General features: G+C 35.1%; 1 protein-coding gene across 1 annotated transcript in view; it reads left to right on the top strand.

Annotated features, from left to right (window-relative positions):
• The first annotated feature begins 4,073 nt into the window (after positions 1-4,073).
• The window catches only part of LOC125671560 (uncharacterized), a 37,337-nt gene continuing 13,866 nt past the window's right edge, over positions 4,074-27,544 (top strand). Inside the window, exons 1-23 of the mRNA XM_048907338.2 lie at positions 4,074-4,285; positions 5,787-5,908; positions 6,128-6,268; positions 7,334-7,515; positions 7,617-7,790; positions 9,718-9,879; positions 13,450-13,671; positions 13,910-14,028; positions 15,054-15,201; positions 16,586-16,704; positions 16,953-17,100; positions 20,468-20,528; positions 21,960-22,030; positions 22,129-22,217; positions 22,398-22,560; positions 22,759-22,866; positions 23,057-23,219; positions 23,507-23,685; positions 24,141-24,248; positions 25,572-25,713; positions 25,877-26,043; positions 26,345-26,410; positions 26,556-26,694. Of these exons, the coding sequence (XP_048763295.2) occupies positions 4,217-4,285; positions 5,787-5,908; positions 6,128-6,268; positions 7,334-7,515; positions 7,617-7,790; positions 9,718-9,879; positions 13,450-13,671; positions 13,910-14,028; positions 15,054-15,201; positions 16,586-16,704; positions 16,953-17,100; positions 20,468-20,528; positions 21,960-22,030; positions 22,129-22,217; positions 22,398-22,560; positions 22,759-22,866; positions 23,057-23,219; positions 23,507-23,685; positions 24,141-24,248; positions 25,572-25,713; positions 25,877-26,043; positions 26,345-26,410; positions 26,556-26,694 (3,062 nt within the window). The 5' untranslated portion in view covers positions 4,074-4,216. The remainder of the gene's footprint in view (positions 4,286-5,786; positions 5,909-6,127; positions 6,269-7,333; positions 7,516-7,616; positions 7,791-9,717; positions 9,880-13,449; positions 13,672-13,909; positions 14,029-15,053; positions 15,202-16,585; positions 16,705-16,952; positions 17,101-20,467; positions 20,529-21,959; positions 22,031-22,128; positions 22,218-22,397; positions 22,561-22,758; positions 22,867-23,056; positions 23,220-23,506; positions 23,686-24,140; positions 24,249-25,571; positions 25,714-25,876; positions 26,044-26,344; positions 26,411-26,555; positions 26,695-27,544) is intronic.

Raw genomic sequence — 27,544 nt, 5'->3', positions numbered from 1 at the left:
CCCCCCCCCCCCCTTTCCTTGTCAAAACTGAATGACGTACTGTGTAATTCTGAGTGTTAGAAAACCCGACAGTCCACATTAGGAAGTGAACACACTAAGATCTGTTGTCACATATTTACCCCTTTATCGGGTGGATATCAACTTTCCAACTCCATGCACCAAATGAACCCGGGATACGACACATTCAACCGCACACAAAATCATTCCATCACAAATACAGACGTAACAAACACTAGCACATCTAACAATGAAAGCTCCATGACCCTGTCACAGGAAACATAAAAATTCTCTGAGTGGCGATGTACATGGTGGAAAATTCATCGTCAATATTCACACAAGCAACTACAACAAATCAAAGAAAGAAAAGACCGCGCGTCATCTATGACATAGATTCGGATGACTGACATTTTCATGAATAATCACACAAATTCAATGTAAAATGTCCTAAGATGTATTTTTCTCATTCAAAAATGATCTCTTATGAATTAAACATTGTAAGTCAATATTCAGTTTTATTTATATTTTCCAATGAACTAGACGTCCCCACATGAGTGAAAAATTCTCGAGAAGGACGTTTAAAAATATACAATCAATTAATACTTGTAATCCAATGAACTATTTGTAGCAGCGTAACATAAACGTTACGAATGTAGTTAGTATGGCAAACCCTTTTACTATTTATTCGAAAATTAAGATATCGTTTTAAAATGCAAGAGATATCTCTGATTTTAAAGAGTAATCTCTTGAAAATGAGAGGTATCTCTTTAATTTTAAGAGATATCCTTCTGAAAAAGACATGTCTCTTTCACTTAGAGGGATATCTCTTACTTTTAGAGACATTTCTTACACTTAGAGAGGATCTCTTATACTTTAAGAGATATCTCTTTCACGTTGAGATATATCTCTATAGCAAGCCATTTTACTATTTATTCGAAAATTTTAAAGAAATATTTCTCTAACTTAAAGAGATATCTCTTTCTAAATTGACGGAGCTCTAGATATCTCTTTACGCTAAAGAGATATCTCTTTCTCCTTAAGAAATATCTCTTTAGCTTTAAGAGATATTTCTCAAAGAGAAAGGAATATCTCACTAGAGCGTAAAGAGATATTTCTTTTGTTTAATGAGATATTATTTTAGTTAAAGAGATATCTCTTTTGTGGAAAGAGATATCTCTTTTGGTTAAAAAGATATCTCCTTATCATAAAAGATATATATCTAACTTACAGGGATATATCTACAACCAATAGAGATATCTCTTATTTAACGAGATATCTTATTTTACGAATAAATAGTAAAAGGGCTTGCCATATATCTCTTTCACTTATATATCTCTTTTTCAACGATTAAAGAGATATATCTACTCTAAGAATTCCTACAGACATATCTCTCAAAGTATAAGAGATATCTCTTTAATCGTTGAAAAAGAGATATCTCTCAAAGAGAAAGATATATCTCTCTAGCGTAAAGAGATATCTTTTTTGTTTAAAGAGATAACTTTTTTAGTTAAAGAGATATCTCTTTTGTATAAAGAAATATCTCTTTTGGTCAAAGAGATATCTCCCTAGCATAAAATGATATCTCTCTAACTTATAGATATCTCTACAACCACTAGAGACATATCTCTAGTATAAAGAGATATCCCTCTTAATATTTAAAGAGATATCTAATTTTACGAATAAATAGTAAAACATAAGTTCGGGTTGAGGTAAACAAAAGAGAAATTTTGAAATGCAAATTCAATTGTCTGTTGGGATTATATATGTGATAAAAAAGAATATCCCATGGTTTGTGGTTGGATATGATTATTATCCAACTCGTGTTTTTTCTATCCCCTTTCCTTACAACACGTTGGATAATCCTCATATCCAACCACAAACCATGGGAGATCCTATATATATGATGTTTCTAACAGTAATCAATCCACAAAACTTCAATTTCAACATTGTTCATTAAAAATTCTTGACGTCTCACAAACTTTTTTTTTTAGAAGACCTAATCCTTGATAGGCCTTTTTTATTATGCTATTAAAGTATTCTGACTAAAAACTAATCCTAAATGTTATCTATTGTGTAGGATGAGGGTCCATTACAATATGTGGAAAAACTAGAAAACGTTCAATTGCACGCAGCAAGAATAACTGCGGAATTACCCATAATATCACCACGTGAATCACTTTACTAAGAAACAAGCTGGGAGCCATGCACGTTAGAAAGGCGAAGAGTGGAAAAACTAAGCACAATGTGTCTAAAGTCCATCATAATTTAGTTCCTGATTATCTTAAAAATATAGTCCCCCCCAACTAGGAATACCGAATCAAAATAAGATACACGCAATGGAGAGGGTTTGTAAACTAGGGCTTTTTAGAAATCCGTTGTTCCTGAGATAAGTAAGCAATGGAACAATTTAAATATTTCCATCTTTTAGAAGCTTTAAAACAGTATAAGAAATATTCCTACAAATCCCCATATTATTTTTGTTATGGAAATTGGAGATTTAACAAAATTCACACTAAACTCGGACACAACTGCATTTTGAATTATGATTTGTTTAGAATTTTTTTTTGTTGAAAGTCCCAATTGTTCGTGTGGTTTTCCTTATCGTTTTTTTTTTCTCTTTGTATGTAACAAACATGATCATGCCAGAAAGAAGTCAATTATCAAGAAGTCTCTTACATTTTACAATTATCTCTTATTGATTGTCACTAACTTCTATTCGGAGACGGAGCTCAACATGTTGATATTTAAGGTAGTTTCATCCTCATGTGTCTTATCAATATTAATGGTTAAAAGTAGAAAAACTTTATTAATTTCCACTTAATATAGTTTAATTTAAGTAATAACCAAAGAAAATGTATATGTTGCCACCTTTTTAAAGATGTCAGACATACAACAAACAGAAGTATATATCAGCATCAGAAAATCCACATTTTCGTTAAACAGAATAATGAAAATATATAAAAACTTGTTGAAATGACAATATTTAAGTATCAACAGTTTTTAAAAAAAATGTTAATTCATAAATATGTATAGATTAATTGTGGATATTAGGGAAACCAATGTATAATAGACATCCAGTAGAGGAAGTTCTATCATATGAGTTATTGCCCTTGACAACATTTTTTAAATCATGAATAATTGATTATCTATGGAAATATAAACTTTTTCAGTATTAATAGTTAACCAGATTTTTTTTTTTATCCAGTGAATAACATTCCTCAGAAAGATATATTTCTAAGATGCACAAAGTTTAATTTATTAAGATTTTTGCAAAAACCTATGACATCACATGAGGATCAATCAACCTTAAACTAACGTATTTTTCCCCTGTTCAAAAGTTGGTCAGAAATTCTGGAAGATTTTCTGTTGTTACTACCTAACACCGTGCTTTATTTAAATAACTGACCTTTAATACATGTATATTTATTCATTTATTTAATGTGACTAAGAAATGATTATGTCTATTCATAATATTAATTAGTATATTGACAGTTGTATTTAAGGTGAGAATCCCGTAAGTTAAAAGAACAAGTGTGTTCAAACCTTTTGTATAATATGCACCTATACAACAAGCTAAGTTTAAATAAATCAACAGTAATGACAACCTCCCCGTCATTCCATAAAACCTGTCTGAATGGGATAGAATTGATCCGTACATAATCCCGGAATCATCGTTTTCTATTTCAACTAGTCCACATAATTTATATAATATCTTCTTCTGATCACCAGTTCTGGCTTCGGATTGTCTTCTGCATGCTAAAATATATGTAAATAGTCAATCATGGTATTCACAAAATTCCTGCAAGTAATATAACAATTATTGTGGGCCATTTTTATGCGTTCTATTGGAAAAAAGCTAAACTTCAATTACACAAGGGATTCCCATTGTCACAAGTCCTTGTGTTTTGTCGTGTGAAATATGCATTAGTGATTTGATGCGGAATAGAAGAATATCCGTGTCTCGCATGATATTACAGAAACATTGAAAGAAAAACTTCTGGAGTAAAAAAAACCCCAACTCTGGTAATGAATATTTCCATCAATAAAGCTCTCTCTCTCTCTCTCTCTCTCTCTCTCTCTCTCTCTCTCTCTCTCCACAAATATGCAAGTGGGCTTACGAAAGTGCTTGATACAAGTGGTTGGAGTGTTATAAATCCGATAATGTAGATGTTAAGAGATGATTATAAAACAGTAACGACACGCTGACCCACAGTGAAACATGAGGGTCCCTGTTCTCACCATCCTTGTCTTCCTTTTACTGTCAGACGATTTTTGTGGAGGAAATCAGGTAATTATTTGAAATATATGTATATTCTCTGAATTCACCTGCATCTCCCCCATGATACATTATTTTTAAGTGTCACTGAACACACACAAAAAAAGCATCCCGACTCAGTCACTTACAGGATGTGTATAGTTTTTGCATGTTTTTTTTTTTGGTGGGGAAGAATTCAGGCATTTTCCATATCTATATTTCCATGGCATCGGGCTGAAAATACGGTACTGACTAAAACCCGGTCTCGGTCCCGGTCTTCGGTCTCGGTCCCGTGACTAAAATCTGGTCTTCGGTCCTGAAAATACACTTGATTTTATATGCATGGAAAATAGAATAATAGAATTTGATTGATTAACTATTGTTTAACATCCCAAATGTTTCACTCGCGTAGTTAGGGCCACTCAGAAATGAGCACAAAAGAAATCGTAATAGAGAGAAATAAAAACCAAAATGATGTTCAGAGTACCTACAAGTCTGTGAACTATGATAGTTACATGAAACATGGCATTACTTTAGCCACATTAACAAGAGGTACAGTACTGACGGAAATTATGCTATCGAAGGGGGGGGGGGGGGGGGGGGGGGGCGCAGGCGGTGGGTTGAAAGTAGGTACCCATGCATGATGAATATATATATATATATATATATATATATATATATATATATATATATATTCGTATGAACCCCCCCCTTGAAAACTACTAAGCACTATTAAAGTCGGCATTTTGTTTGAATTGTGACTATTAAAGTCGGTATTTTTTTATGAAAATCATGAAAATTCATAGTAAAAAAGGCATGATTCCAAAATTCAAATTAAGTGCCAGGAAATTCCTAGATTGCAGGATTTTGCACCAAATACCCGTAGTGGCACCTCGCGGTGCGAGGTGATAGACTCGCGTTGCGAGTCTATGTATACCCCCCCCCCCCCCCCCCCCCCCCCCATTGAAAAATCCTGCCTACGGGCCTGAATTCTGTTATCCTATTTTCCATGCATTTAACATTGATTGGCAAGCCTGAAGACCAAAAACAAACAAACATGTAGTTGTAGTGCTAGATGTATTTATATGTAGTTTTTGTTATTATTCTCTGTTGATATTGGCCACATTATGTAATTTTTTTCGTTTGTCCTGAAGAAGGGACGGGTCGTCGCGAAAATTTGACAATCTGGTTGTTCGTGTCGTTGGTCATTTTAGTGCTTTGTATAATTTTTTGTATTTGACCTTGTATCCATGTTGTGGATCCGATACTTTGAGGTATCGGGTGTTGTTGGAACTTTAGTGCTTCGTTGTGGCCGAGTGGACTTACGCACTGGTTTGACAATCTTGCTAGGCGGTGGGTGCCGTACGTCGCTGGTTCGACCCCGGGCTGGGGCGAAAAATTTCAGTACCTAGTTGTGATTATTTAGTGCTCTCTCTCTCTCTCTCTATATATATATATATTACACACCCTTGAGGAAATATACAATCAATTGGGTCAATTGTATGGAAATGAATTTATTTCTCTCCTTTTAAAGAAAAAGAACAAAAAGCATGGCCAGAGAAAGGGCAAAGGCGCGGATAAGAGGAGAAAGGTTACAGGTGTCCCCAAAATGCCCATGCTAAATGTGACAGTACCCCTAACATTGCAGAGACTGAGGTAAATATATGGATAAAAAAAGAAATCAAATGAAATTTTTATCTGGTATGGTGAAACATTTCCAGTGATGAAATGTCGGTCTCATGATTAGGAGTCATGAAGTCTGCATCTGCAGATATCTATTCAGGAAATTAAATTATACTATGCGTTTTCAAACAATCAATCATTTTTCAAAGAATACAGGGAATTTGATAAAATCATACATATCTTATCTTTAAGGTTTAGTAACCATGGCAACCAGTCATTATACAACAGTGGTCGTTTAGAAGTTCGTAGAGGTGGAAGATGGGGACCAGTTTGTGATGACAATTTTGACATAAAAGATGGTCATGTGGCTTGTAGACAAATGGGATTTGCTAGGTAACACTTCCAAGAAGGATTTAGAGAATTATGCACTAATCCATTCATCTAGTCAGATGGTTTCAAGGAATTACACCAGTTCAAAATCTTAAATTTCTAAAACCCATAGAAATGGCATGTGAGTTTATTTCAATCTGGTTTATTAGGCCACATAGATTTCCCTTTGGAAATATCACTCTTTGATGCATGATATGCATGTACTATATTTGCCTTCTACATGCAATTACTGTAATGAAAATCAGAGGCAGTGGTTAAAAGAATTACACAAAGGGTAGTGAATAATTGTTTCAAGTTTCATTTTCATGCGTACTGATGCATTTTTAGGAAGGCACATTAATGATCTACACTGGTGTCTGAAAAACCACACTGTGTTGCAGTGTATCAACACAACAAGAAGTCAGATGTGCCATTATATCTGTGCCTACTTCTTACACATCAGAGTGAATGGTCCCTAATCACCAGACTTCTGATGTCAATCAAAATCAGAGGAATGACATGCATGTCATATATTTGCCCAGTAATAGTTAATTGACAAAATTTTTTTCTATGATATTAACAACTCCAAAACCAGCTTACTCCATCAAAATCCAAAGATAACCTTTGCGAACTTAAAAGATATCCTGGTTTCTGCACCAATTAATTTGATTGAAATAAATCTATGAGCTTCAATACCAGGACCCAGTTGTGTAAAAGTTATTTAAGTTTAAGTGAGTTGATGTCTAGTTAACACTATATAAATGTTTAGTTAACACTATATAAATGTTTAGTTAACACTATATAAATGTCTAGTTAACACTACATAAATGTTTAGTTAACACTATATAAATGTAAGAGTTAATAGCAAGTCAGTTAGAATTAAATAACATTCGTAAAACGTACTGGGTCCTGAGCTTCATATGTACTTTAATTATTTTTAACAGAAAACATTAAAAAGAAAAAGCATATGTAATAGGACTATGATATAAGAATACTTGAAATTGATGTTCAAAGTATGTTCATCTAGAATGAAATGTACATTTGACAGAAAACATACCCAGAATTTCTCTGTATCATTGCCAACTGTAGGGGTGCAGACAAGGTGTACGACAAGTCCTTCTTTGGTTCTGGACTGTGGAATTCTACCGATATACTGATGGATGAAGTAAGCTGTACAGGCCAGGAGGCAGAATTATTATCGTGTCCCTACACTATCAACCACGACTGCTCAGTCAGAGAACTAGCTTCTGTTGTCTGCAAGGAAAACATGGGTAAGAAATGACATTGTACTAATGTGAATAAAAGTCCATGTAGTATGATCAAAGTTACTTTGAAATCATTTCTTTATACCATGTGACTTTCAACCAAATAGGATGTGATGAAGGTTGGATTGCTGGATCTGAGGGTTGCTACAAATTGCACACCACAGCCAAAAACTATCGCAAGGCCAGCAAAATCTGTGTCAGGGAAGGTGGCCATTTAACCAACATTGAAACTCCAAAGGAGCATCACTTCCTGTCCAGTCTTCTTTATACAGTGGACTTAGGTATTCTGATATAGATAGACTAAGACAAACGATTGCTGATTGACCAATAGCAAGGACAATTTCTCTTCTCACTTTCAAGTCTTTATAACCACTGAAGGTAAATTTTATTGTGATGAAACTTAAAAGTCTATCATAAGTATGTAATTCTGTAATCGGGAAATTTATAACAGAAGAAGCCAATAGCACATGGCTGAATATAGAGGTTGTTTTTTTTTTTTTTTTTTTTTTTTTTTTTTTTTTTTTTTTATAAATTATTAAAAATTAAGAATAATAAAATGAAATACTCATCTCCTGAAGAAAATTTATCATAATGAGGCCAAACACACTTCATATCTCCTTCATCCCCGCACAAAAAAGTTTTTGTGGGTATATACATGTCGTAAAGCTGCTCTGTGAGAGAGAGTTTGTATCTGTGGATTATCGTGTTTGCAGAAAGAAAAAGAAATTGTAGCACTGGGGGATCATTACTTTGCATACTTGTTCCCCATGTTTATATAGTTGTCAAATTTAACCTATTCCATTTTCAAGGTCAGAGGTCAAAGGCACAGAGGGATATTCTGAATTCCTAAACAATCTGACTAAAGTACAGACCTATATTATTATATATATATAATAATATAGGTCTGTACTTTAGTCAGATTGAATTCCTAAAATTCTTGAGGGCCAGATCAAGATGAAACTCTTGAACTGGGGTATGGGGGTCATTAAACTTTGCATACTTATTCCCTTGCATGAGTTATGGAACCCTATTGATTTTTGTGGTAATTAAGGGGTCAAAGCTGAAGGTCACTGGATAGAATTTCTTAAAATCCTTGTGGGTAGGATTTGCTTAAATACCATAGAACTGGGTGTGGTCATCAAATATTGCACAATTCTTCCCCATGGTGAGTTTTTGAATCCAGTTGATTTTCAAGATCAAAATATTTACAGGTCAAACACATCATCTTTCATGTACTAATTCTCTGATAAACAAGTTTGACTATACATTGTAGAGATGGCATGCTCCACTATGTGGTGCCCTTAATGTTTCAAATTGAATTATAGTCATTATCTAAAGGAGCAATAGATAGCTATTTTGATGATTAAGACTTAATCAGGGTGTTGACAACTGTTAAATCTGCATGTCTCAATCATATGAAACTGATATATCAATGAGAAGAAAAACAGCTAAGATGTATGAAATAAACGACAGCTGTTACCCAGTGCATCAGACTGCTGAAAACAGCTAAGATGTATGAAATAAACAGCTAAGGTTCTGAGAACTGCTATCCAGTGAACTGTCAGGAACTGCTAAATAACAGCTGTTATTTCTTCCAAACTGGTAAAAAACTGCAAAACAACAGCTAACAACAGCAGTTCATTTTGTCTTGTGTAATGTGTACCTATATATGAGTAGTGTCTGCTTATTGTGTGTCTGAATCACATTGGAAACTTTTTTTTATAATTCTTACATTAGAATCAATTAGTTTTGAAATGTTTTATTTCTAAAAATAAACATCATACTTCTAATTTGGTTGTATGTAATTTCTTACAAATGTACTATGAATGACATATCAGAAATGAGTTCACCACCAAGTCTTGTCGGCTGATGTACATATCAAATTCTAGCAAAATGACCTTTTTGAAATTCTAAGCCAACTACATATATTTTCTTTAAAGAGAATTATTAATGTCCATATCAAATTTCATGAAGAAATCTATGACAGTTTTGTATGTTTGTGAAACGGTGAATATTCAAATGGATAGATTTTTTGTTTCGAACAAGTCAATTCCATCCCCCATTATATGAATTATAAACTACATTAGTGGAACTGAAATTATCAAAGCGTTTCCCTAATGTCCATGTATGGACCTAATTACTAATAAGGTTATAAAAAAATCTATTCCGTACTCATTATAAAGATAAAGCATTTTGAAATATCATCAGATACCAATATTTGGATGATTGGAGGAAGGCGTAAGAAATCAAGCTGGTATTGGGAAAAGTCGATGCGTATTCCAAAGGAGTCAAAGAGAAGAAAAAAGAAAAAGAAGAAAGGGCCTATCCAATCATTTAAGTCTAATATGACATACAGCAACTTCTTCCCAGGTAAACCAACAAGGAAAATCTTTATTCCTTTGATTGATCATAATAACAGGAATAAGTCAGTCTGATAAGTTGCTTTGAAATAATGATATATATCAAAGGAATGAGCTTTCATTGTTTAACGAGGTCATGTTTTAAAACTGTCCTGGTTTTATAACTGTACTGCACTTTGTTTTAAGAAATAATTTGTACTTTTGTATGTCATTGATATGTATTTATACGAGAATGATATTTCTAGGTCACCTGAGTTATTCTGATCACCTTTTGTCCATTGGTCCATCTGTCTGTAAATTATTTTTACATTTTTGACTTCTTCTTTAGAATAACGAGGCTAATTTCAACCAAACTTGCAAAAAAGCATCCTTGGGTGAAGGGGATAAAAAATTGCTCAATGAAGGGCCACATCCTTTTCAAAGGGGAGATGATTAAGAAATAGTGAAAAGATAGTGACATAAAATTAAAAGAATCTTTTTCACACGAACCACTGGACCAGAAAATACAAATTTATGTGAAAGCTTCCTTAATGAGTGTAGATTCAAAATTGTTTAGATCATAGTCCCCCTGGAGGTAGGGTGGGACCACAATACAGGATCAGAGTTTTACATTGGGATATAATAGAAAAAAGGTTTTAAAATCTTCTCAAGAACAGCAGGGCCTTGATAAATCATATTTCATCATGCAAGCATCCTCAAGTATGTAGATTTGAGTTTATTCAAATCATGGCTACAAGGGTAAAGGGTATACAAATGGGGAACTAAATTTTATATGGGGATATATATGGGAAAATCTTTTAAAAATCCTTTTCGCAAGTGCCACCGGACCATAATAAGTCATATGTTGATAGGGAAGCATTCCCAAATAGCACAGATTCAAAGAACAAGGTACGATTGTATACACAAAAAGGCCCAAAAATTTTCTCTCTATAAAATGTGTCTGGAATTAACCTTATTCAGTGTTTTAAAAAAGTAAAATATATGCCAGGTATAATATGTCAACAAAATCATAATGATATTCCTAATACGGAACTTTCGGGATATGCCGGAACGACCGATTATATTTGACGTTTATACACCACGGTCACGTGATAATAACCATTTGTAGGGCAAAGTTGACATCGATACATATGGTGTTTTGCTAACAGACGGTCCATAAAGAGCTATTCGCAGTCCCACGAAGACGATCCAAGTCATTGTTGGTGCTTAGTACCTGGGTGTAAATTAGATGGAAGGGAAAGGGCGCATTTAGACACGTACCATTGGATGCAAGGCGTGAAGTTTTACCGATATCCTCAAGATATTCCCTAGATTTATTTCCCGCGCCGACTTGCATAATTTAATCAATTGTATTTTCCTATAAAATGTTTGTAGTGATTCCTTTCTTTCAAAAATAGCATTTAAATGCAGTAACTTGATAGCAATTGAAGTATTCCATGTTTGTTTACTTAGTTGTTATTGTAATCCGGAAGTGACATGCCCTACAATTACGTTCAACGCGCGATAAAAGTCAGAGTGGATCCGTATCTCGAAAGTCCCGTATTGGATAGCATTATGACATCATGAATAAGACATTTCCCGCCTTTTTTTAAAAATAAGCCCGAAAACTGTCAAATGTCATACAGAATATTGCTCAGGAAAAGATGTGCGCATTTGTCGAGCAAAATGAAAATGATATATATTGTGCATTATTTTAAGATGAAAAACATACTTCAATATGAATTTGCTCGATGCATGCGCTGTATATTTCCTGAAAGGAAAACCACCTGAAATTGTGGATATTTTCATTGAAAATGGCATTTCTGCAATTTTATGCCAACTTCTAGCTCTCGTCATATGACACAAATCATTGTGCTGATCAAACTGAGCAGATTTTTGGTTTGCTAATCCATTCCTTCTTTGAATGTCAGGGTTTGAGCTCCAAGTGAAATAATCGATATTTTGGGCCAAATGACTATAGAAACTGTACCTACTTCTTTGTTGAAATAAATGCCCTGGGGTAGTTTGGGGCCACAAAAGTGGATTCATTTTTACATAGGAATATGAAAGAAAATACTTTAAAATCTTTCTCCTCAGGAGTAGCGAGAATCAAAGTTTTACATAAGAATAAATCAGAGAAAATCTTTCTCCTCAGGAGTAGCGAGAATCAAAGTTTTACATAAGAATAAATCAGAGAAAATCTTTCTCCTCAGGAGTAGCGAGAATCAATGTTTTACATAAGAATAAATCAGAGAAAATCTTTAAAAACTATATTTCCAAAAGCCACGGATAGTCATATCAATATGCAAACATCCTTGAGTAGTGCAGATTCAAATTTGTTCAAATCAATGCCCTAAGGGCTAGGTTTGGACCACAATTATATGGATTTAAAGTTTACATGAGGATACAGCTAGGAAAAAAATTGAAAACAATCTTCTCAAGAACAAAAGGGTGATGATTAGTATGCAACTGTCCTCAGGTAGTGTCCTCAGGTAGTGCAGATTCAAGTTTGTTTGAGTCCTGGTCCTTAGGGAGGTAGGGTGGAGCAACAATAGGGGATGAAAATTCTTAAAAAATCTTCATAACAATCACTGACCATGATCAGTCAAATTAATTTGCAAGCATTCAGATGTAATGCAGATTCATATATTTGATCAAATCAAATTGATCCCTCAGGGCTAGAATGGGGCTAAAATTTATGTGGATTTAGAGTTTTTTAATGAGAATGTATTGTAGGAATTTTAAAAAAAAAATCATTTCAAGAGTAGAAGGCCACACACACAAGACTATAAAGTTTATATTCTTTATGACACCACGTCACAAGAAGGCGATTTAAATGTTTTGTGAAATTGTTTATATCAATCGATTTGTTTGTCTATCATTGTAGCTCAGTGGTTAAAGCATTGGGCTGGTAAACCGCAGATCTCAAGTTCAAATCCGCCAGAGTCTTTTGTTCATAAGTGTTGAAATAATTTTTTTAAAAATCATGTTTTTATCCAAATTTGCATATATTTTCTGCCCTTTTGGCATATATACTTATTAAACTTTTATAATAAATCAATTTGTACTGATTTGAGAAACCATTTCAGGGTGTAGCGAGCCACCTAAATCCCATTCCCAAGTTGTGCGGAAGCGAGCCACCTAAATCCCATTCCCAAGTTGTGCGGATTCAAGTTTTCTTTTTCTCTTTTAAATCATGGACCCTGAGGTTAGAGTGGGGTTATAGTCTCAGTCAGGTATCAAAAATAAAAATAGGTAAAATATATATTAAAAATCTTTTCTCTACAGCAAGGCCAAGTTTTTAATATAGATATTGAAGCATTCCTATGTTGTGTTGATTGAAGTTTGGTTACATAATAGACTCATGGTGTAAGGGTAGGCTTATGATATGGGTCCAAAACTTTTTGTGGGAATAATGTGGTTAAACAAAATCTTCTGAAGAACAACAGTGCCAGGATGACTCAGATGAGTGTTGTGGCCCATGGGCCTCTTGTTACAATAATTTAGAATATAGATCTACTCTAATTCAGATTTGCACTATGGATTTTACCTGTTCATTAAAATGCCTTCTTTAAATCATCCTCACAATACTGACCAACAGGTTGGCAACCAACAAATTTCAATAGACAACCTTCAAAGAAGAAGGGAGAATATTGTGCAAGTTTAGCCCACCAATTCAAGCACCCAAATGGTTCGATGGTGTCAGTCCAATATTACTTCTTTGATGATATCAAGTGCAAGAAAACTAAAAAATACAGCTTTGGATTTATATGTGAAAAACCAATACAGAAGATGGACCAACCACGTTTAAGACTGTCTGATGGCAAGTTTATTCATCTTCAGATTTCCAACCTCCTCACCTTCCTTCTTACATCTTTCAAATCTTCTTTCATGCCATTGGTATGCATATATCTTTTTTCACTTCTGGTATTTCGTTCATATCTGAATGCATTGCCCCACCCTTTTTTTTTGTTTTTAGAATTGATATAAATCTTCTCAATCATTTCTTCATTTACTAGGCTATTAGTTGTATCAATTTTTTATTTTTTTCCCCACAATAGAGTGTTACCTAGGTAATGGAGAATCTTATAGAGGAGACCAAACAGAAACAAAACTAGGAACTCCTTGTCAGAAATGGTCCAAGTCCTCTCGTATCAATGCAAAAACCCATCCTGGAAAGGTACAGTCGAAACTGCATGTCGCGTGATAATGATTTCTACAAGTGAGGCTAAGCTTAAGACATACTAGTATATGTCATGTCATTTTTACATTCATTCCTTTTTAAAGATATCACGGAGATTGTATAAGATATCTTATAAAAGCTATAAGAAAGGTGAAGATAATGAACAGTGATCAATATCATAACTCCTACAAGCAATACAAAATAGAGAGTTGGGCCCAACATGGACCCCTGGATATACCAGAGGTGGGATCAAGTGCCTTAGGAGGAGTAAAGCATCTCCTATCTTATAAAAGATATGAGTTTCAGATATCTTCTATTTTTTTCTTCATAAGATATCTCATTAGATATATGAGATATCTCACGTAGTATATAAGATATCTCATAAACTTTATAAGATATATTAACATTTTTGATGTACGATATCTCATAAACTTGATAATTATAAGTTATCTCATAAAATTGATAAGATATCTTTAAAAAAAAGTTCATAAGATATCTCATGTATGTTACCTATCATTAGGTCAAATGCTGTTTGACGTGTTTCATACTGATTGATAGGCTGTTCTTGGCACACTGATTTTGACTACGGATTACTCCGTTTACCTGATCAAGTGATCAAGACACAGGGCTCATGGTGGGTGTGACCAGTCAACAGAGGATGCTTACTCCTCGAAGGCACCTGATCCCACCTCTGGTATGTCCAGGGGTCCATGTTTGTCCAACTCTTTATTTTGTATTCCTTGTGGGAGTTATCAGTTTGATAGAGTGCTCAAGGAAACACCAAAGAAAATGTAATAAACAGAAAATTCAATGTTTTTGTTGTTGGATATAGAATTCATTTTGTTCGTGAAACACAGGAATATTTTTTAATACTTTCATGAGTGTGAAGCGAAGAAGTGAGATAAATTCTATATTAAAAACAAAACATGGGATATCCTCTATATAGCTGTATGGTTGAATGATTGTTTTAAAACAAGACACTTAATTCTAGAACTGAATGTATTTCACTTGCCTGTTTACAGGGTTTAGGTAACCATGATAAGTGTCGTAATCCAGACAACAGTTCACAGCCCTGGTGCTGGGTGGATGTGGATCGCATGCGCTTTGGTTACTGTACTGTCCCTAAATGTGACTCTTCAACCACTGCTTTACCCATTTCACGTAATAAAGGTTGGTATGATCCATTGCTCTTTCATTCCTTGAAGAATCAGTCATTGAAGGGTCAGGTGGTCTTTATGATTGAAGGGTCAGGTGATCTATGATTGAAGGGTCAGATGATCTTTATGATTGAAGGGTCAGGTGGTCTTTATGATGGAAGGGTCAGGTGGTCTTTATGACTGCTGTTTGTTGTGTATTCTTTCACATATTTTACTTTGGAATCATTGAACCATTCTCAACTAAACTTGGCATAAAAGCAATTTTGGTAAAAAGGATTTCTGTTAATCTAATGAAGGACCAAGGGAGATAATTAAGACATTTCAAAATTTCCATTACAATACAACTGGGACATAAATAACAAAAATTGTATAGTATGGCATGAATTCAAATATCAAACAATGGCCTTAATTAACACAAGGTTGGGGTCCATAGTAAGGATTCTAAGTTTTATACAAAAATATTCCGAAATCTGTTTACAAAAACATCAGATTTGAAGAGAAAGATGATTGTCAAATCAACATGAAAATCATGACCAGCATGCAGCTATAAAAGCAACATTCAGGATTTGTTGTTGTACAAAGAACATAGTCAACATATTTCATACAAAGTAGGAGATATGCATCTGCATATGTAGTTTCTTCAGTTATAAGAGTCATTATACCATGCCATGCTTGTAAGCTTACAGCTGTAATGTTTAATGTTAGAAAGGGTTCTGCTTACAGCTGTAATGTTTAATGTTAGAAAGGGTTCTGCTTACAGCTGTAATGTTTAATGTTAGAAAGGGTTCTGCTTACAGCTGTAATGTTTAATGTTAGAAAGGGTTCTGCTTACAGCTGTAATGTTTAATGTTAGAAAGGGTTCTGCTTACAGCTGTAATGTTTAATGTTAGAAAGGGTTCTGGAGAACTATAAGATTTATGCTTGTAAGCTTACAGCTGTAATGTTTAATGTTAGAAAGGGTTCTGGAGAACTATAAGATTTCTTGGAGAGAATAGCTGACTAGGATAGATATTATAAACCTATTTATATGTTAGGAGGACAGTAGTAAATCATGATCAGATATACGGCTGATTTCGTCATCTACTCGTGATAAGTAGGTGAGTATCTGACGATGGTATATGGTAAGTTGACGGTACCTGAAACAGCAACTATCACCTGAAGAGATATTGTCTAGAGGACAATAAAATATTTCTAGTTTGAAGAGCCAATAAATTAGCATTTTATCAAAGTTTACAAAATTGAAACAATTTGTAATTCATTGCAGAGTAATGATTGCAGAAGGAAATATAGATTTCAAGGAGTGTAAACTTCCAGCAGATGAAATGTAGTTTATTTATTTGCAAAATTATTTAAACAGAGAAAAATCTTTAGAGGTATGATAACAATATCTGTTTCAGACTGTTATGTCAGTGATGGTAAATTCTACAGAGGTTCTGTCAGCAGAACAGAGAAAGGCTTCAACTGCCAGAACTGGCCGTCTTCTGCTAAAGTCAACCCAACAACCCATCCAGGAGTGGTGTGTGCTACAATTGAATAATTTCTTATTGATCTTTTTTTCTCTGTATTGATGAAATCAGTCTTGGTGTGTCTTACAATATTTACGTTCACCATCATGTTTTTTATCTTTGATATCTTTACAAATTGTAATGATAAGCATTTCCTTGGTTGTAAACAATGCACATATGAATACAGAACTACAAGACAAATATAGTATGTCTATTTTGATGGCTGGAAATTTCTTAAATAACTGTTCTACAATTTCAGGGTCTAGGGAACCACAATTTTTGTAGAAATCCAGATGAAGACTCCAAACCGTGGTGCTGGGTCAGACCAAACCTGAATGAGTTTGATTACTGTGTGGTACCCCGCTGTTCTGATCTCCAGACGGGGACTCAGCCACCCACCACCACAAGTTTGTTCATGTGTTATTCTCCTCATAGTTGTTAGTATCGGTATCATGTTGGGTTTCTTCATTTCCAAACTGATTTACTCCGAGTCTTGTGATCTTTGCCTGTTGGTTGCTCTCTGCTGCTTGTGACATTTGAACATTTTCAACATCCTCTCAGTAGCTACATGACCAAATGTCACCAAAGATATATAGGTTCATAAATGGCATATAATTCAGTTATTTAGATTTTCAAAAAATGTCAGACTTGTTTTTCATAGTTAAAGCCCCCAGAAATCATCAATGGAATTCCTATTGACTAATTGTCTCTCACCATTATGTCATTTTCCTATTGACATTTTTGGTTAATTAATGCATTGTTATTCCTGAAATCTTGAAAAAGAGAAAATATGCTATTTTTAGATAGGCTTTTGATTGATATTGCAAATGTGCCCCAATTTTATAATGATAGCTAGGTTGAAAAAGCACAGCCAACTTTGGTGTGTAGTATCTTTTGGGATGGAAAAACCCTCTTGCAATCTTTAAATTCTTCTTCATTCCTGCATTTCTATAAGATGCACTGGGAAGTTCTAACAAGCATTATAAGATACCTTTACAAAATAATGCGTTATGACACTCATGGTCCCGGGGTCAATTCAGGTTCAGGCCCCAGGGTGGGGTATGGTAAATTGGTCATACAATGAAAATGTATGCATTTTTAAAAAATCTTTATGATGTCCTGATCTTGGGGTTCAGGTCCCTGTGTGGGGCTAATTTATTGCTAATACTGTACATGTGTACTGAAAAAGTGTTTGATTTATATAAATGTTAGCAGACACCAAGAATGAAGAGTTATGATGAACTTAATTATCAAAGTCATGAAATTCATGACCTCTGGATAAAGAATTTAGACCACAGAGAATGGCTGAATTGCATATCATGTATGAAATCTACAGATGTATTTTTAAAATTCTTTAAATTTGAACTTCTAGCATACAAAGCATAGTTATGAAGGCATGGAAGTTTCTACCGTAATATGAAATTTATAACTGACATGATCAGGGATCAGGGCTCTGGGGTGGGGCTTGTATGTGGACCATATACTGAAAAGTACATCAAGTCTTCAAAGATGTTTTTCATTAAGTGTTTAGACAAAAAGAATAGAAATGTGATCATGCAACATATCATTTGATAATTCTTAAAGAACATACAAAAGTGGTCACTTAAGGAGGAATGCTACACCTGAGAAATTTGATGTAGATGAAAAGTGGAGGATTATAATGTACAACAATATTTCAAAATTGAAAATTTTCTAATTTCCTTTATTTTGTCAAAAAATGCAGTTTTAGTAGAAAGTAATCTGGGGATTTTTTTTTTAAAAACTCCTGCTGGTCTCGAACCTGCGACCTGCAGTTCAGCAGGAGGTATGCTAACCTACTGAGCTACTTGGCAAGGTATGTAAATTCCAAAGGAATAGACTAATATTGCTGATATTGATTTTTTCATCCATGTTTTAAAAGGAAGTCAGCCATTATGATGATGTAGAGAACATCCTTAAAGGGTTGGGTCTCTGAGTGCAAAACATAAACTTTCTAGCAAGGTGGTTGTATGACATATCGCTGGGATACTTTTTGGATACTGTACATAGATTCCTAGATATATGCAAGGAGTATTTTAGCAAGAAGCATGCACAACTTGCAAAATAAAATTATTCACTTTAATTAAATTACATTGTTGAAATACACGCAAAAACAGTCCATTTGCAAATTCATGCTCTCACAATTGTGATATCCATGAATCCATAACAGCTAGGAAGGGAGAAAATGCAACGGATCAGACCAGGATTCAAACCTGGGCCCCCTGAATCTCCAGTCAGGTGCTCTACCAACTGACCTATCTGTTCACCATCAATTGAACCAGTCTGACCACTACATTCCTCCCTCCTTAAATGTCTTCACACCTCGAAGACATCAACCCAGGATCTTAATCCCCTGGCAGGCATTTTCATCTGTCAGTTCTAGGGGCTGGTCTATGGCACCATGCAAATATAACAGGAAAGGAAAAAGGAAAAAATGCATCCAACCAGACCAGGATTAAAACCCGGGCCCCTGAATCTCTAGTCAGGTGTTCTACCAATTGAGCTGTCTGGCCAGTGGCAATCAAACCTGGCTGACTGCTACATTTCTCCCTCCTTAAATGTTTTCACCCTCAAAGATATAAACCCAAATTATGTTTGCCCCTGTCAGGACTTTCACCTCAAAGTCCAGGGGTGGTCAACAGCACCAAATGTAGCATAGGAAAGGAGAAAATTGATGGCTGGACCAGGAATCAAACGCAGGAACCCTGCATTACTAGTCAGGTGCTCTAATCACTGAGCTATCCAGGCAGATATCCACGGTCCACATAGCCCTATTTTATATACTACAAGTCATTTCACGATATTCAATACGTGTGCAAAATAAGGAGTCTACAGTACTGTATTGAATTACAACATTGGTCACCATGGTAGTGAGGATGGGAATGGTGGGATGGGAACCACCAAGTGCAAAGTGAAAGATTTAAGAATGTGGCAACATGTTCCTATCTTTGGAAATACCTTAAAAATTGGTGTTTGGAAATATTCACCCCAGAGGCCGGTGCAGTTGGATTGTAAATGGATCACAGAATGCGGAAATCTAAATCTTGAGAAAGACGGATTTATGACACATGATTGTTAAAAAATGCTTGTGAAAAGTCATTTATCATGGTAGCAGTATCAAAATCAATCCTGAATATCAGAGAATATATAATGTAAATAGATCACCACTTCTCACATAATAAACTATCAACATTCAGTTGTTGCACCATGAACATGCAACATTTCTAACTTAAGTTCTTTTAGCTAATACTCAGGTCATGGATTTCAGAGATTTTTACAAAACATACTCCATGATTACCAATGGCATGGCACGGCTATATGTATGAACTTTAAAATCTAACCTAGTAATAATGAAACCAATTAACAAGAACAAAGTTTACAATAATATCCTTACATGAAACAAATATCCCAACATAGCTCTTTTTATTCACAAACACATTTTATCATAAGAATGGCTGTACAGGTTGGGAATTGAACAATACAGATAACTGAAGTTAAATCAAACACATTTAAAATGACTCGGTCTTCTGCTGAAGCAGTGAGTCAACTTCACCATCAGCTCTGTGCACTGTGATGCAGAAAATGAATAATTGATAGTCAGAAGTTTTAAGTGAATAGACATTAATGCATTGTATAGGGGTTTTGACATGATTACTGCTGCATCAGATACACCGTATGGTGTCATTTTGTCTGCAAGTCTATCGACTAAAACTCAGAAAGGCTTCGAAAGTTAATCTAGCAAATCTTTATTTACAGCCACAGCACAGATAGACTGTCCTGCAAACAAATTCTTTTGTCACTTGAGCACTAAAGATTTGTAAGTAATGTTTCTACTTTTTTCATCATTTGATACATGTCTATCAACAAAGCACGGGGGGATTACGGATATGACTGTGTTTGACAAAGAAAGGGTATAGTATGAAAAAGCGAAGATAAAGAAAAGTGATCTCATCAATTCCATAAAGAATTAAAAATTAAGAGTAGGACAAATACCATCGTCGGAAATCCACGGTCGGTCACACTCCGTTTACCCACCCAAGGTAAACGGAGTGCGACCGACTGGGTTTCTGACGATGGGCAAATACGGACCCTGGTATCTCTTACATTGGTTCATATTTGCTCCTGAGATATTAGCGAGGTGGGTATAGGTACCTCCAGGTTAGAATGTCAGAGAAAGTAATCATTCTGATAATCTTGTCAGTACATTTAATTAAAGAGAAATTTTGTTTGATCTCTCGGTGTCATATGTTATGAATAGGCTACAGAGATGTCAGATAGCCAAATAATTTGAACCTTAAGTCTTTTCATGGGTCTGTAAGTGCAAAGGTCAAGATCAATGTAATTTTTTGTGGTGGATGCTGTAATTATAGTAAAATTATTGTCGGTTTATTATTTCTATCTGTGTTTCTAAAATTGTACCAGACATTTCTATGACATCGACATCATAACTTATTCACGATTACAGTAGGTTACTATACGATATGTGTCTGTCATTGTTGTTTATTTGTGGAAGGGTGAATAGACAGCAGTGATCAATAATATTAAGTGTTTCTTTCAGTATTTCTTTCCACCTATATCTACTCATCAAATTCACTTAATTTTAAAAGGAACTTTTAACGTTGTGAGTTGTTGAGTTTCAGTAAATCACACTCCAGGGGTCGGTTTCATATACAATGTTTGACTTGGGAGTTGAATTGACCCTGTTATATGAAAGGTGAAGATAATGAACAGTGATCAATCTCATAACTCCTATAAGGAATACAAAATTAAGAGTTGGGCAAACACGGACCCCTGGACATACCAGAGGTGGGATCAGGTGCCTAGAAGTAAGCATCCCCTGTTGACCGGTCACAACCGCTGTGAGCCCTATATATATATCTCTATGATCATGTCAAGTCAAACATTGTATGACATCAGCCCCTGTGCAGTAAGTGTACTCATCAACAAAAATACAGTAAAAAGGCAAAGTGTAAACATTCATTATATCCATTAAGTTCATAGTAAGATTTAAAACTACAGTGAATGAAAATCACTTCGCTGTAAATGTGAATTCATTATAAGTGTGTTTGCTATAATTGTGTTGGACTGTAAATGTGAATTCATTATAAATGTGTTCACTATAACTGTGTTAGACTGTAAATGTGAATTCATTATAAGGGAGTACTCAGAGATAGATTTTCAAGTCTTTAAATGGGTGTTAATATTTTTTAATCTGAAAGACTTTGACAATGATAATTTTATGTTTTAGCTGTATTCCACAGCTGTTTCAATGTGATGCTGAAAAAGACTGTGAAAATAATGAAGATGAAGAAAATTGTGGTGAGACAGTCTTCAAGTTTGTTCACTGATAGAAGTTTAAAAGAGTTATCTACCTTTCCAACACACTCAATGAGAAGATGTTTTGAAATTTGTTTCAGAATACAAACTTCCACTCTTCACAAAGCATGCAAATTATGCCATCATATCCCAGGGTGAAGAAGCATATGAAAATATACCACTTGAACTGGTAATTGGAACATTTTAAATGCATGCAATGAACAATCAGTCAAAGTAAGATTTTTTAAACACAATCAGCTGATAATATCACAATTTTAACAGTGGTGTCTTTGCAAGATTTTAGTAAAAAACCCATTTTTATTTTAAATTATTGGTGATACAGTGTATCATAATTCTGTAATATTTTTAGTGTGCCAGATACTGCGTGCAGTCCACACGGTTTGTCTGTAGATCTTTCCATTTTGTGATTGGGAAGAGGGAGTGTTTCCTGTCATCACTGAACAGGGAGAGAGTGACATCTAGTGGCAATTACTCATCTATATACACATACTATGAACTCAAAACCCAGATCAGTAAGTTTGCTAATACATTCATCTTATAGCTGTGAAAAAAGGAGCACGAAGCTCTTTGCAGGATCATATCGAATCTGAGAAGGGAATGATTGAGAGGGATGGCTAATATAAATTGTCATATTTTTAGGGGGAAAAAATCTGAGATATATTTCTCAGTATTCATATAGCAAGAATTTTGATCTATTTCAACTTTGTCAGGTGGATGCCCTGGTGAATTCAAGTGCAAGAATGGTCGATGTATTGAACTGAGTCAACAGTGTAACTCTCATGATGACTGTGGAGATCTTTCTGATGAGGAGGAATGTGGTAAGTGCATGGAAAAAACAAGTAAAATTTTTTTTTTTATGACAGTATCAATGTATAGCCTATTGAAGACATTCACTCACAAGTAAGAAAAGACGGGATGTGTTACTGCATTGAAAACTTCTTGAAAATATGAAAAACAAAAAGGAAACCGAATATTTGGTTCCATTGTTGTTGTCTTTCTCTGATTCAGCTGGAAATACTGCCCCACCTCTTGGGATCCGCCTAGTGGGTGGTAACGATGACTATTCTGGTAGAGTGGAACTTCAGTACTATGGAGAATGGGGTGTGATCTGTGATGACAACTGGGATGTCCATGATGCAGAAGTTGTTTGTAGGATGCTGGGTTTTGAGGGGTAATCAAATTTGTTATGTAATAATTAAACTTTAGTATAGAAGGATATGTTTTTTATTACTAGGAAGACATCAGAACTTGGTCATTAAGTCCTCCCCATTTTTAAAAAAAAAGATATGCTTTCATTAAAATGTGGTATAAATCTTGTGTAAAGTTGTTAGATGAAGAAAAGGAGTGTATTACAGTCTGCAGTGGAAGATACACATGAATGTGTCACAAACCACAAATCGTGCAATATTCAACTGCTGCCTATCAAACACACATTTCTATTTTATACTTTTGGAACAGGGGAGCTGAGAAGGCTACAAGACTAGGGTTGTATGGGTTTGGAAATGGAAATTTTCTCTTGGATGAGGTTAACTGCACTGGTATCGAGAGGACTTTGGAAGACTGTGATAAAAATCCGTGGAAGGACCATGACTGTAGTAAATTTGAAGTGGCAGGGGTTGTGTGTTATCCCTCCAAAGGTAATGTATTGACATATTGTCTCCTTTACACTGACTGTCCCTCAGAGATGTGTTTGTAAAGCATAGAGGTTAGGCTGAATATACAACCAGTTTTCACTTGAATATATATAAAGTCAGACTTGTACATACTTAGTCCAAGATTTATGACCAAGATCAAAATTTGACATTCAACGTTAACATATGACATTGACCTTATGTACATCAATGACCTCATTCTTAAACTTGACCAAGTTCTAAGTACAAATGTATGTGTCATATTATAGCTCAAAAGTTATGACCAAGGTTTAAGTTTTAAGCAGATAGACAGACTGGCAGATAGATGTATGGATTGGCTGGTAGGCAAACAGACCAGCAGAACAACCTCCCCAATCTTTGATCTCGGTGTAATATAAATAGAATACAAGTTTACCATGTGTAACATTTTTAGAAATCATAAAACATTTAATTTTTGACAGAATGCACAGAAAAAGAATTCCGCTGTAACAACAAAAGATGTTTGATGCCAGGTCAAGTTTGTGATGGATCAGATGATTGTAGAGATGGTTCTGATGAAATGAGCTGTGGTAAGACTTCAGTAGAGATGGTTCTGATGAAATGAGCTGTGGTAAGACCTCTGTAGAGATGGTTCTGATGAAATGAGCTGTGGTAAGACTTCTATAGAGATGGTTCTGATGAAATGAGCTGTGGTAAGACTTCTATAGAGATGGTTCTGATGAAATAAGCTGTGGTAAGACCTCTGTAGAGATGGTTCTGATGAAATAAGCTGTGGTAAGACTTCAGTAGAGATGGTTCTGATGAAATGAGCTGTGGTAAGACCTCTGTAGAGATGGTTCTGATGAAATGAGCTGTGGTAAGACTTCTATAGAGATGGTTCTGATGAAATGAGCTGTGGTAAGACTTCTATAGAGATGGTTCTGATGAAATAAGCTGTGGTAAGACCTCTGTAGAGATGGTTCTGATGAAATAAGCTGTGGTAAGACTTCTGTAGAGATGGTTCTGATGAAATGAGCTGTGGTAAGACCTCTGTAGAGATGGTTCTGATGAAATAAGCTGTGGTAAGACTTCTATAGAGATGGTTCTGATGAAATGAGCTGTGGTAAGACTTCTGTAGAGATGGTTCTGATGAAATGAGCTGTGGTAAGACCTCTGTAGAGATGGTTCTGATGAAATAAGCTGTGGTAAGACTTCTATAGAGATGGTTCTGATGAAATAAGCTGTGGTAAGACCTCTGTAGAGATGGTTCTGATGAAATAAGCTGTGGTAAGACCTCTGTAGAGATGGTTTTGATGAAATGAGTTGTGGTAAGACTTCAGTAGAGGTGGTTCTGATGAAATAAGCTGTGGTAAGACCTCTGTAGAGATGGTTCTGATGAAATAAGCTGTGGTAAGACTTCTGTAGAGATGGTTCTGATGAAATGAGCTGCGGTAAGACTTCAGTAGAGGTGGTTCTGATGAAATAAGCTGTGGTAAGACTTCAGTAGAGGTGGTTCTGATGAAATAAGCTGTGGTAAGACTTCAGTAGAGATGGTTCTGATGAAATAAGCTTTGGTAAGACTTCTAACTGCACTCATGCAATAAATCAAAGTTTAAGTTGTACAGAATTTTGTCTTAGAATATGAGATACCTATATGTTAAGACAAACATACAAAATATTGGAATCTCACAAAAGGTGTTGTTTTATCCATAATCATTGGTAAAAAGAAATGTCTTAATATGCATCACATATTGACCCAAACCATTTTTTACAATATAAGAAAAATTTATGTAATATAAGAAAGCTTAGCCTATGTCTGATTGGATGAGGTTTAAAAAAGAAACTACAATTGATAAATTCTTCAGAAATACTCTGACAATGTACACATGATACATTATTGATATACCTGGTAGGTATTCATGTCGAGCTGGTAAATGGGAACAGTCCCTACAGTGGACGAGTGGAGATCATAAGGAATGGACTCAGAGGAACGATTTGTGATGATGGTTGGTCAGACACTAGTGCTGCTGTCATCTGTAAAATGCTAGGCTTTAGGTAACTATACCAATTGCCTTTCTCAGCTGAATGAGTATAACTTCTAAAGTTACTTTTCTTTATTGAAACAATCTCAATTTTTTCTGGAGCAAGAAATTTTTTAAAAGGACAATTACAGATAGGAAACCTCAAAAAGCTATTCTTAAAGAATTTAATATTCTAGAGGTGGACAAGCAAAATCTGATGCAACCTTTGGAGCAGGGTCAGGGGTCATATGGCTGGATGATGTTGAGTGTCTTGGAAATGAATCATCTCTCATCGACTGTTCCAGACGACCTTGGGGTGACCATAACTGTGGACATGCAGAGGATGCAGGGGTCATTTGTAATGGTTAGACATGCTTATAGATTCTTCCAAGTTTATCCAAATTACATGTACATGTATGTTTATGATTTTAGTAAGAAGTGAAATGAAAATGATAAATTGTAGTGTTTTTATTTCTGCTTAATTTTCTGAGGAAAACTAGTAAAAAGATTTACTTTTGCTTTTGTTTTATGTTTCACTACTTGCAAAGATTTCTTCTTGAGCAGAAATCAACATTTTGAGTCATGTGACACTGTAGTTTCAGTTTCTATCTCTCATTAAATGTTTTTAGAGCTTCAGTATTGCATTGTTAATTCCTGTGTTCCAGGCAATACAGCTATCACCACTAGAAAACCCACCACATCCACTAGACCCATCACACAATCATCCAAAGGTAATACAGTGTCTAATCCGGATATCAACTTTCGGATCTGACATCTGAAACACAGAGTTATGTTTTTGAGACTCGACACTATGCACATCCCTCCTCTGTATTTGACAATTTTTTTTCTAATACTGTATTTTATATTTGTTAACAGTCAGGGTCAGACTGGTAGGTGGGGGCGTGGCTAGTCGAGGCCGTGTGCAGATCTGGTACAGGGGAACAGGTGGGACTGTCTGTGATGATGACTTTGATGACAGGGATGCCACTGTTATCTGCCGTATGCTAGGATACAGGTATATCTTCTGAAATTATATTACGGATTACTTCGTTTACCTGATCAAGATATAGGGCTCACATGGGTGTGACCAATGGTACCATTTTTTTAAAACGTAAATTTGTCTTCCAAAACAGTTTACTTTGTTTCGGCCTTGAGTATCGACTTTATGTTTCTAAATCATACCTTTATTGAATCTTTTCACGCATTTATGTCCTTTTAAAACAGCAATTCAAGCATAACTCGTCTAACTTTGTTTTGGTCTTGAGTTTTCAATGTATGACTTATCAGGCTCACGGTGGGTGTGACCAGTTGGCAGGGGATGCTCACTCCTCCTTGGCACCTGATTCCACCTCTGGTATATCCAGGGGTCCATGTTTGCCCAACTGTGTATTGCTTATATTAGTTATGAGATTGACCACTGTTTGTTATCTTCACCTTTTCATTACAGGATTTTGCAAGCAGCCCAAAGGCTGAGCAATTGCATGTCATGCAAAAAATGTTTCCCTTTTTAGCTCACCTGAGCTGGGTATTGTCCACACTAGTGGGCCCCCTTCCAGATAGCTGGCTAACTGCACGCATGGTAGATATCACATCAGATCTCCTTTTTTTTATCATGGGAGTCAGCGGTAGTTTGTTTGGATTGCCTAGACAAATGCTAGGGAGGGAAGCAGAGGGACAGACAAACTGAAGTTTATTAGCAGGAGCTTCCATTATACATTTAGTAAATTACTAGATCTTGGGAGTAAAGAACATTTCTGAAAGATTCTCAGTTTTCACTGACAGATTAATATAACCCTGCATGCCTGGGACCTGAAAAAATATTCAAGAATAAAAAAGATTTTTTTAATACTAAGATAATATTGCAT

This window comes from Ostrea edulis, chromosome 4, assembly GCF_947568905.1.
Source record: "Ostrea edulis chromosome 4, xbOstEdul1.1, whole genome shotgun sequence".
Lineage (NCBI taxonomy): Eukaryota > Metazoa > Mollusca > Bivalvia > Ostreida > Ostreidae > Ostrea > Ostrea edulis.
This window is presented reverse-complemented; position numbering and strand designations above follow the sequence as displayed.